The sequence below is a fragment of the Zootoca vivipara genome, chromosome 5 (genome assembly GCF_965207765.1).
Source record: "Zootoca vivipara chromosome 5, rZooViv2.hap1.1, whole genome shotgun sequence".
Taxonomy (NCBI): Eukaryota; Metazoa; Chordata; class Lepidosauria; order Squamata; family Lacertidae; genus Zootoca; species Zootoca vivipara.
The window spans coordinates 73195740-73208249 of NC_142588.1; the positions used below are offsets into that span (position 1 = coordinate 73195740).

Below are 12510 nucleotides of genomic sequence, written 5' to 3' on the forward strand. Positions count from 1 at the left end.
AGTAGAAGTGTTGTGTTCTTTCTGACTGTATTTCACTCATTTGGCTTTGGCATAATAAGATAGTTTTGAATTCATCTGGGGGAGGGGGAGAGAGAGAAGCAAGTCTGTTGAATTTCACTCAAAGTGGAAACATTATAATGGGTAAACTCTGATGCTAACCATGGCACATTCGAAAGCAAACCTCAAGCGACATATTTCTGCTGCGGGAACTAGAAATGAAGCTGTTATTTCCTTAGAAATGTCTGCAGTGTCCTTTTCTTTACTAGCTTTGTGAAATCCTTGCCAGCAAGTGGCCCTGAATCTAGATTACAAACTTGATACAGGGAAGACTGAACCAGAACTTCAGTAAGAATTTGATAATCTTGTATAAGTAGTAATCTTGAGTCCGTAGAAAGCAATCCTAGTATACTTCTATCTGCCTCTTTAAAAAGAAGCATGGGGAAAGAATTCCATTCCACAAATCCAGGCCCGGCTCTAGGTGCAGTCCCGGTGGTGCAGGGCACCAGGGGGGGGCGCTGCGCGGGGAAGCCGTGCTGCGCGCTGTGAGGGCGGGGGTGCCGGAGCGATCTCAGCGCCTCAGCGCCAGGGTGTCCGACCTGCTTGAGACGGCCCTGCACAAATCTTTCTGCTGCTAATGAGAAAAAACCATGCAATACACCTCCTTAGAGGAATAGTTCAGCTACATAAAAGGACATTGGGCTTAAAACTTCAAACACCAAACAGTAGGATATGCTTGCTACTACAGAGTTCAGAAATGACATTATTTCCAGCCGGCATACAGTTGACAAAGTCAGAATTTATGGGTTAAGTGTCCAGAACCAATATATCCAATAACCTATAGGTGGTGGTGGTTCTTATTAAGATTTAAAATTGTATTCTGTCCTTCAGGTGGTTTACAATATAAAAGGTCAGATTGTCTGATTAGATAAAGGCCTGGGAGAAGAGGAATGTTTTTGCCTGGTGCCAAAAGATATGTAGCGAAGGTGCCAGGCAAGCCTCCCTATGGAGAACATTCCACAAATGGGGCGTCATTGCAGAAAAGGCCAGTTCTTGTGTTGCCACCCTCCAGACTCTCGTGAAGGAGGCACACAAAGAAGGACCTCAGGTGACAATCGCAAGGTGCAGGTTGGTTCATATGGAGAGAGGCGGTCCTTGAAGTATTGCAGTCCTGAGCTAAGTAGTGTGGGCAGTTTGTCTCTCCTTGTGTAAATGAAATGTTAAAAGTTACTATCAGTCTTATGTAATTTTTACTACAATTAGTTATTGTAAAACACATGTTGAGAATGTATTGACTTATCTAGAATTCCTGCTGCCTTAAACTGAAATGGATCTGAACAGTTGTCATTTGATGTGGAGTGGGGAACCTGTGGCCCTCCAGAAGTCATTAGATTACAACTCTCATCATCCTTGACCATTGACTACTACTACTACTACTACTAATAATAATAATAGAAGCTGTCTGCCAGTATATTATTGATCCAAATAGTAACAACTGTTGTAATGATTATGGATGCCTGAAAAGCCATGTACTTCATTTTTCCCAAGCTACACCTAAAACCCAGACATTTCTGTCCTAGCTCTGTCTCAGGCATACAAAATCTGCTTGGGTCTGCCAGGTTTTGCTGTGGCTTTGGCTCTAGTTCTGAACACAGTCATTAATTGGGTTACTGGAGCATTACGTATTTGGGACCTGTTTACCTGAGGGACTGCTTGGTCCCATTTGTGTCTATCTGACAGCTTTGATCTGTGGAACATGTGCTTTTTAGAAATGTCATATAATGCTCATTCTACATTTGCAAAGAGTTGAGCTTTCAGCATGGTAACACCTATGTTTTGGAACTCTCTGCTTAGTGACGTTATGTAGACGTCTCCATGTGTTTTTGATGCCTGCTGGAAACTCTTTCACCAGATCTCTGATTTAGTTTTGTATGTTTGTTTTTAAAAGTGTGTTTCTGACTTTTATCTGCTTTATTGATTTTCTTGCATACACCTCTTAAGATAGTGTTTCAATTAAAAAATTTAATAGATTTTTCTAACTAATTAAAAGTTGGTGTCCATAACTCTTGTACAGCAATATGTCATACATAAGGCTGCCTCTGAAGACGGTTCGGAAACTTCAGCTAGTGCAAAATGCAATGTCCAGACTGCTCACCAGAATAAGACTGTTTCAGCATATAGCACCAATCCTGGCACAACTGCACTGGCTGCCAATTAGTTTCTGGACTCAATTCAAAGTGCTGGTGTTGACCTATAAAGCCTTACACAGCTCAGGACCTCAGTGTCCTAAGGATCCCCTTGCCTCACATGAACCGACCCAGATCCTGCACTTGTCATCTGAGGCCCATCTCTATGTCCCCCATCCTAGAGAGGTTCAGAGGGTGGCAAAGGAACTGGTGTTTTCTTTGTTGGCTCCCAGATGTGGAATGCTCTCCCCAGAGAGGCTCACCTGGTGCCATTACAACATGTCTTTATGTGCCAGGCAAAAACGTTCTCTTTACCCAGGCTATTCAATGGCCGGTGGGGGGGAATACTGTTGTTATGACTATTTTATTATTAGACTGTCTGTCAGTACAGTATGTTTTTTATTATGTTTCTATCATTGATGTTTTGTAATGTGTTTATCAGAAGATCCCAGGGCGGTGTACAATATTAAAAAGAGTGGTATATAAATTGACTAACTGAATGAATGAATACATAAATAAAACCCCTCACTTAAGGGCAATACACCACTTTGACAATACAGTGGTACCTTGGGTTACAGACTCTGCTAACCCGGAAGTAGTACCTCGGGTTAAGAACTTTGCCCCAGGATGAGAACAGAAATCGCGCACCGGCGGCAGCGGGAGACCCCATTAGCTAAAGTGGTACCTCAGGTTAAGAACTGTTTCAGGTTAAGAACGGACCTCCGAAACAAATTAAGTTTGTAACTAGAGGTACCACCGTATCATAGTTGCTGCCTTGCTTCTCTCCAGAATTGGCTAGGCTGAGTTGCACAACACACAAGGCCCTGTGACATCTATCTATTGCTTTCCACACTGCAAAATAATCTGAAGGCGTACTGTATGACACACACAACCCCTTCTCAGGTCACTGAAGCAATTGCCTTGGGTAAAATGCCAGCAGTTTGGAGGCAAGAATACAAAGTCATGAGTCACTGGTGCTTGCACACATCTTGATTAGACAACGGGTCAACTAACACTTAGAGGAGGAGTTGTTATTGGGTTGCTCAATTATGCATTGTCATGGCCCCAGTTAAACTCTTATCACGTCTCTCTTTCAGGTGGGGACCAGGGTTTATTAAACACTTTCTTCAGCAGTTGGGCAACTACAGACATCAGCAAGCACCTGCCATTTATTTATAACTTAAGCAGTATTTCGATCTACTCCTATCTCCCAGCATTTAAAGCGTAAGTGGACAAAATCTATAAAATCAACTTACGTACCGGTATGTAGTTTTTTTTCTGTTCCTATTATGTGAAGGCTGTTTCCAAAGTGGAGACCTGCAGTCTGGTCTCTGCTTGTTCTTGCAAGGTGCCATCAAGGAAGAGCAAATATAGTCAAAATCAGAGATTATGACCTGTTGATATGAAAGTGTTCATACCTCCTTTAGGAAAGGAAGTTATTTGTAAGTCTGACTTTGCTAGTAGACTTCAATCTGTTGTAAATTAAATACCTAAGCTATGTTGATTGCAGCTGGGGGTGGATTGCATGGTCTTTTCCACTTCTTTGTGACAGCCATCTGGGTCAACAGTGTTTACAACAAATATAATGTCTTAACTTCAAATGCAGGACTGGGAAACCATTGGCCACAGCCAGCCTAGCCCAGTGGCCAGGAAGAATGGGAGTTGTAATATAGCTTCGCCCAGCTTCCTGATCTTTGTTCTGAGCACTTGTCCTGATGTTGCTTCATAGCATGGAGGTCCTGCAGGAATGTTGAAACCCCTGGGCCATGTGGGAGGTGCCCGTGACCCTGCTCCTTCCAAAGCTGCTAATGCCCATCCTAAAACTGCATCCTATCTGGCCCAGGGATGGTCACCCCACCCTTAGTATAGGAGCCCTCCTACCATCGCAGTACAGAAAGGACCGGTAATGCAAGACATAAGCCGCTTTTGAATACTTCTCAATTGTCTAAAACATCCACAAATGTAGTCCACATTTGCTTGAGACTGAGTGCCAACAGGACTGTTGGAGAGGCCTGCTTTCAACCCCCACCCCACCCCAGCCACTGCTGGGAGAGAAATAGGCTAGAACAACAAATGGCTCTGTTCAGTTTCCACCTCTGAACGTGCTGGCAAGTGGCCTTTGCAGTGTCCATACAGAAATGCAATACAGGTACTCTATAAAATCCTTTGGGAAAGGAATGAGAATGCCTTCTTAAAAAGGTAATATTAAGACACTCTAGGACAGGCACCCCAAACTTCGGCCCTCCGGATGTTTTGAACTACAATTCCCATCATCCCTGACCACTGGTCCTGTTAGCTAGGGATCATGGGAGTTGTAGGCCAAAACATCTGGAGGGCCGCAGTTTGGGGATGCCTGGTCTAGGACTTCAGGATATACAGTGGTACCCCTGGTTCCGGACGCTCCAGTCAGATCCCAAGGTTTCCACAACTGGAGGAACCGTTTCTCTGCATGTGTACGCAGCGAAATCTGGAAAAATACTTCTGGGTTTGACATGTTCACATCCTGAAGGGTACGCAACCAGAGGTGTGCATATCCAGAGGTACCACTGTATTGTGAGCTGTTGGACACTGAGGCACAGTGTGTGTGTGTGTGTGTGTGTGTGTGTGTGTGTGTGTGTTTCCTTCGAGTAGACATGATGCACAAAACAGTCGCATCCTACATTTGAAACTTACAGTGCCAGCCTCTATGGGTCTGTTCAGAAGTAAGCCCTGTTAGTTCAGTTGGATTTACTCCCAGGTAAATGAGTATAGGATCGTAGCCTTAAGTCCCTTTGATGAGAGTCACAGACCCTATGGTCTTAATCAAAAACATATACAGAATAGTGTATCTTATTTCACCCTGATGTAGCCTAAATTATTTCTTTATGATGCCACCTGTAAAGAGTCCAGATTTAAATTCCCCCTGGAAATTGTAAGGTTTAAGTAAATATCTTAACCCATGCCACTCAAATATCCAGAAGTTAATGAGCGATTTGTATGAGCAAGTCTCCAGGCAACATCAAGTAACTAGAGTTCTGTGGAGCAGCTAACGTAAGCAGTGTGTTCGGTGGCTCAGGTTCAAAATGTCTTGTGATCGCAGCATCATATGAAGCACTGTCGAGTTAAAATTAGAAGACTTATTCTTGGATGTCCATGCAAACTGGAACGAATACATATTACTGAGTGGTTGGTAGAGAGAATATCTGGCTCAGTGTATGGCATTGTGGTGTTGTGTCTTTAAGCTATTGACTTACTTGAATCATGTGCTGTCTAGTTCCTGTGGTTCACCTCCTTTCTGTTTTGAGGTCAGGTTTGTTGCCTCTGCTTTTGGTGGACCCAAGGCTGTTCCTCTGTCCATTCAAGTGACAGCTTGAAAGCCTGAGTCTCTGGGAAACTTGTGGCTTTCAGGGATAATGAAGTTGAATACAAGATGTCCCCACCCAGGGGATTCAAGCTGTGCCAAGAAGTTACAGCTCACGGAATGAATGACATTTTAAACCCTGTTATGATCACATCTAATCTGCTGGCTTTTTAGAATGGAAAAGGGGATTTATCAAAAACAGGTGCAAACCTCAGCCTCTTAAATAAAATCCTTCAAGCAGTGATGTCAGGGTTCCAAATAGGTCCAGGTAGCTAACTTAGCATTTTGCTCAGGCGAAAAGGCAGTTGGCAGTGGGATCAAATTACTATACGGCAGGCCTATAGTATACCTAACAGCTCATTCCATCTTCCCACATACCCCAATAGGCTGCCTTTCTAGTTCGGCCTCTGCCCCTCCATTGCTCCATTGCTTTGAGCTTGACTTTGGCTAGTCAGAGAGAGAGAGAGAGAGAGAGTGTTCAAATCATTCTATATCTCTGCTGGAAGTCAACAAGGGAGGGGACAATAATTTCATCCAGAATCTACGACCAGCTGCAGCCTAACTCCCTATAGTAAAATTATTGAAGTTAATAATAATAATATAATAAATAATAATAATTAATAATAATAGTTTCCCCAGCCACTCTGGGCAGCTTCCAACAGAAAAATGAAATAAAATAATCTATTAAACATTAAAAGCCTCCCTAAACAGGGAGGCTTCCATACTAGAGCTTGCCAGGTTTATGGTCAACTATTATTAAAGTATCTCCTAGGCCAGTGAACTATGAAAACTATAGAAATAACCCAGATGCAAACTGTCATGTGAAACGACCAAAGCAACTTAGAGATGAGAAGTCAAAATTGAAAAGCCTTTTTAAATAACATTTCTTTTCTTCTTTTTCGGTACTTTAACCTGGAACAGGTGTCCTATATAGTACTGTATGGGGTTTACAGAGGACATCTTTTCCCTTCCATCTAGCCTAAGCCTTTCCTCATTATCCTTTAGAGCAAAAGCACTCGGGAACAAGCCTCTCAGCTGCATTGTTGCTCCATCGCTGGGGGGAAAGAGTGTTAACCTTGGAACATGCATTCTTCTAGTCATGTTTGCTTCCCGTGATACTATAAGTAGTCATGGGCTCAAGCAGGCAAATTCCTTCCATTCTCTCTCCTTTCTTTTTCTTTCTCTTTACGTTCAACTGAAAGCTTCAGTATTCAGTGGCTTAACTGCTCTTGACCCTAGACTTGACCTCCAGACTCCATTGAACATCTTGTTTCCTCCTAAAGGGCAGGAATAGGGATAGGTATTTTTGTATTTTTCTGCTGCTAACTGCCGTAAGATATTCAGGCACAAATTTATATGGATAAATAAATACATTTGCTTACAAAAAAATAGTATTTTTTCCCCTCCATATCCTCAATATTCTGTAGATCTTGGAAACTCACCCAAGCCCTATAAAACCTGTATTTTTGAACACCTAGGAAGTCATCTGATTTTATGTAGAAATCATCACCTCTTTTCTGGGTGACCTTGTTTTGCTTCCAAGCAGGCGATTTACCCACCCAGGTTTGCAAGTAGAAAGGAACCTCCGTCAGATCATTGCAATAATAGCAGTGACCATTTTGCATGGGGTCCATTATGCCCCTGTTCTCTGGTCCGAAAGGACCCATGTGTCGATGATCGTGTGTCAATGAGACACACCTAAAATTTCAGCTTGTAATGGGTGTTGCCTGTTCGGCCTGCAATAAAATAACAGTAACAATATTTAGAACTCATAGTGGATTGACAGGGAATGTCTCGTTGAGGACTTAGGTTTGGGACTGACCACAAGCATTTTGTATTACAGGCGCGGGGGTTGTGTTCCGGGTCACTGCGCACTGCAGTGGTCACACGCAAGCCTGTTTCACCCAACTTCCAGAGTCAAAAGTGCACGCACATCTGTAGTCCCCCAGAAAATGGTTGTCCCCCTGTATATTGAAACCGGGAGGTTTTGAGAGGAAAAATGTTTTTCCTTCCTTCCTTCCCTCTGAAACTTTCCCATTTAGTACAAAAAGGGGAGGTTTCCTAGCTCGGTGGCACACATTTGTCGCCCAATGTCTCCCAAGATACTTGCCGTAAAATTCTTGAGCAAGCCAGTTGTCCCTTTCAGCTGACACCATCAGCAATAAATGCCAGTAACTATCACATACCCTCATATTGGAGGTTAGAGATGTGGCTGGACCTGGTTTGGATTTTTGGCCCCAAATCCACTTGTCAAGACTCTCTACCTGACCAAATTCAGCACTCGGTTGTATGCGTGAGCTTTGTGCTATATTGGCTAGCATGCAGTTGCAGTGCTTGAACCTCTGTCTCAATGGACAGTAACTGCTGTGTAAAATGCTAGATTCCTTCATTGTTTTTGATGGGCAGCTCTCACTTCTAACTTGGGGAAGGGGAGGGAAATAGTATATAGGGAGCAGACATTTTCCATGACCTTACAATGGGGTATACTAGAAATCTCTCTAGACTAAACCAAATCAAAATTGTGTTAAGTTCTGGAAGCTCACAGATCCTTGTTGTTCCCCTTGTGCTTTAGTCTCTTTGAACTTCTACATATCACTAGGGAGCCACAGACTTGCAAACAAAAAAACAAAAAACAATCACCCACCCCATGTTATCTCAGGTTATTTCAGTTTTGCTTATGAATAGATAAACTATTAATCACTCCTATATTTATATATATATGGTAAAGATGGAGTTCTATTGTGCAATGCTGTGGAAGCACAGGAAATGTGCAAAACCTGGCATAAAATCCAGCATTTCTTTGTAATTCAAGAAACCTTTAATAAAAAATATTATATATATATATATATATATATATATATATATATATATAGCCAGCATTTTAGGGATTGAAGGCTCTGGTTATTTAAAAAATGTTCTAGTCCTAAGGCTGCAAATTGGTATTGCCATGCTATATGGTGTGAACACTAGCAAAATGTTTAGACGCTAGAATGGGGCCAATAGAAGGCTTGGTTGCCAAAAGAAGGAGCCTTAATGACTTGCATACCTCTTTGCTATTCACATGGCAAATTGAAGCAGAATGAATTGTGCAGACTCTGTGCTACTTAATACAGGGCATAGAACAGTTCTCTTGGCACTGAATTGTTACCTCACTGCAAAATTCAAATGGTGATATGCAGCCTCTTGCTTCATATGGGGTTTCCTGCTGAGCAGTTGCCCTAATACTTGTATGAAATCCCTGTAATGGTCGCTTTCTGGTGGTCTTAAAACAGTTACTTACTATTGTTTGTTGTATTTAATGCATACATAATGAGGTTCTAGTCTTGGTAGATTTTTTAGGTATGCTTACTCCTGTGTGCAGGAGCCATGACAAAGTGCTCTCTTCTGTAGCCACCCATCAAGCAGAGCTTCTCCTGACAGGTGCCTTCCAACTCTTAAAATTCCATGATTTTGTAGGTTTGGGACAAATGCTAAAGTGGTTCACTTCCTGGGAAGACTGAAACCGTGGAACTACACATATGACTCCAAAGCAAAAAGTGTCAAAGAAGATGCTCAAGATCCCACAGCGATTCATCCAGAGTTTCTCAATATGTGGTGGGACATCTTCGTCACAAACATTTTGCCACTGCTACATCAACATGGTGTCGTTAAAGATACAGCTACTGGTGTAAAGGCGGTATGTCTCCTTAATGTATTAAACCTATGCCTTAACTGGAGAATTGTGTTGGGGGGGGGGTAGGAGGATCACGTTCTTTGTGCTTGTGAGAAAGCCATTACTTGGCCTGAAACTAGCATGATTGCTACAAAAACAGCTTGCAGTCCTGCAATAACAAGGCTATTTAGGGCAGGCTTCCTCAACCTTGGCCCTCCAGATGTTTTGAGACTACAGTTCCCACCATCCCTGATGGTCCTGCTAGCTAGGAATCATGGGAGTTGGAGGCCAAAAACATCTGGAGGGCCGAGGTTGAGGAAGCCAGACTTGGGGATAATGACCTCAGCCAAAATGGGTTCGATATTTTCCTAATTTAATGCAGCACACTGGCTTGGAGCTTCAACTGTTAAGTAGTGGTTGGGTACCAGAATAAGTTTAAAACTTCTGGACCATGCTAACGGGCAAACTAAACAGTAACTGGGCCAGGCCTACCTATATTAAGAGATCAGTAACCAGATTCTTTAAACATTTCTCCCACACATCTCTAAATTGTATTACAACTAGATATTACAGTTTAATACTAGTTTCTACTAAAATGGTTGTTAAGGGGGTCAGGAAGCATGCACACCAAGTAGGATTGAATGTTAATATAGTAAGCCTTGAATCTTCAAGATTCAGCTGTATTATTTTTGGACTGTGTATACAAATTGTTGTAAATCAGATGGCTGCAACCGCTGTCTTCACACTGCATTATTGCAATTTGGAGAGGTCTTATATGGTGACTGGCCTGAACCGTATGACTCACTAGGCTGAATTGTTTGGCATGGATCATTACAAAATGCTTACTGAAAACTGTTAATCATACATGCACAGTGCTGGGTGGTAACACTTTCTGCTACTTAACATTCTGTAAGCAAGGTAGGTGTGGTCCAGAGCACTATGGGTGGTGCCCCGCAAGACAAATTTAATTCATTCCGCGAGTCAATTTGTTTTGCGAAAAATTCATTTTGCGAATCGCGGTTTCCCATAGGAATGCATTGAAATTTCTTTTTTTGCCCATAGGAACGCATTAATTAAATTTCCCTATGGGAAACCACGATTCGCAAGATGAATTTTTCGCAAAATGAATTCGTCTTGCGAAAAAATTGTCTTGCAGGGCATTTGTCTTGCGAGGTACCACTGTATCTAAACAGTAGTCCCTTTGAAACAAATGAACCCAAGTTAAGTCATGGCTATTAATTTCAATAGGCATACAGTACCTTGAATGTGAATAATGGTGGATACAGCCCTGCATCTCCAGTAGTCATCATTTGGTTCTGTATACCAATGGATTTTTCTTTTAACTTCAGATCTAGCAGGTTTTCTGCCTCATAACTCTCATTTGTGTGCTTTGGAAGTGAAATTAGTAGACATCCAAATTGCCATTTAAACATCCATATTCGGCAAGATTCAAACTTAGGTGGCTTAGGACTCATGCATGAAACCTCCAGACACTTAATGTTCTGTTTTCAGTGCTTGGCAGCACCACATATGCAAACTTGCCAGAAAGTGATTTTCACGCGGATGTGCTTGCAATTTTTTATCAGCTCCCTTATGCGAACAGAAGTGGCAGTTGATCTGCTTATCTCTAATGGTGGGGTTGTACCTGCCATCTTGAATTTTGTATTGTAATAAAACTAGAAATGTATACCTACAGATTCTCAATAATGATAAGCTAGAACTGTCATGACTCTAGCCTTTCCCTGACTTAGCTAGCCAAAACTACTTGGCTTTAAAATAAAAAAATTCCTTCAGTAGCACCTTACTTGGCTTTAGCTTTTCATGCATGCAGTGCAGCTTTGAACACTTAAGCTTGGTATACAGAAAACAGTAGTTAAGTGCCAGTACCTTTGGGTTGCAGAAAGGTCTAAGATCTGTTCTTTAGCTATGCTTTCCGTTTCCCCTATTTCACCTTTCTAATGAACTGTTACAGCTATCGGGCTTGGTCTATACACTGGCTTTCTCTTGTGGCTTCTGCAGAGAGGTATGAAGAACTTACACCTGTTGCTAACTACCCACCTGCTGTCTCGTTGACTTGGATATGCCCTTCATTATTTTACAGCTCCTTCATTGTGTAAATGGTGCTTGCTGCTTTGCATGGGAATCTCTCGTTGGTTTTCCTACCCGCTGCTCTGTCGCTTTACGCCTTGCCCTTTCTTACAACAGTGCAGTGGTACCTCTCCCACTCATTCCTCTCTCTTTCCAGGAAGAGGTAGCGGAGGCCGTGTCCCACTTGTCACTTTCATCTGCTGCCGTGCCAAACTCGCCGCCGTCACCACCAGCTATATCCTCAGAAGAGCGCAAAGAGAGATGGGAGCAGGGCCAGGCTGACTACATGGGAGCAGACAGCTTTGACAACATCAAGAAAAAACTTGACACTTACCTCCAGTAGAGACGCACTTGTATCTGCTCTGCAGACATCAGCAATACAAGGACGTGTTTCACAGCTATAGCAACTAGGGAAGCCAGATAGGGTCAAATTAAACTTGCTAGCAGCTTTGCCCACTGCTCAGCTGAAGGCTGTTGGCAGTACTGCAGGTAAGAACTGAGCAAAAGCTGTTGTTCTAAGTATGAATCCTTATCCTTGTGCCAATCGTGTGTCCAGTAGCCAGATCTTCTCCTCTTGCACAAAACCTGTAAAAGAACTTGTTGGGAACAGGACACTGGACTGGGGTGATACTCCAGGCTTACACCTATAGAACTGTTGTGCTTTACCTCTTCCTTTCACCCAACCCCCAAAAAACCCCACCATCATGTTTTGCTTGCTATGTTAAAATAAGGACTAGAGGTTAAGGCAGCTACAGTGAAGGGGCCTTACAGTAAGCACATCAAAAAAAAAACATGCAGCAGCAATCTGTGTAAAAAACATTGCTTTTCTGTTGATTCCAGCCTTATGGAAGACTTCTGACCAGACTTCTATGCACAGTACCTATAGCATGGCAGATACTTTTGTTCAGTTCTGTGTACTTCTGGGACTAGCAAACCTTTGAACTGTTAACCTGTAAAATGGCACTGAACATGCACAATAAAAGAAATCATGGTAAAACCTATAGCACTACTCAACTTTTGTCAAGTGGCAGTAAAAACTGCCCCCTCAAACCTACTGCTCAGCAACTGTAGTCTGACATTGGCACAAGCTTTCGGAGCAGAGCCTGTGAAAGAGATTTTCTCACATATTACTGAAAAGCATCTGCTATAGGGGCTGTTCCAGCATTACATTTTTGCTGGGCTAAAACTGGTTCTGTGTTCCACTTAAGTATGGTAAATAGTAATGGTAAGATCATAGGTGTGGCACA

The 12510-nt window shown here is 42.5% G+C and overlaps 1 protein-coding gene across 2 annotated transcripts in view; it reads left to right on the forward strand.

The window, feature by feature from the left end:
- GYG1 (glycogenin 1) overlaps window positions 1-12264 on the forward strand; it is a 30191-nt gene extending 17927 nt beyond the window's left edge. For both annotated transcript variants that reach the window (XM_035133203.3, XM_035133205.3), the window contains 3 exons: window positions 3281-3407; window positions 8980-9199; window positions 11421-12264. In XM_035133203.3, the coding sequence (XP_034989094.3) occupies window positions 3281-3407; window positions 8980-9199; window positions 11421-11606 (533 nt within the window). In that variant the 3' untranslated portion in view covers window positions 11607-12264. The remainder of the gene's footprint in view (window positions 1-3280; window positions 3408-8979; window positions 9200-11420) is intronic.
- Window positions 12265-12510: the final 246 nt, after the last annotated feature.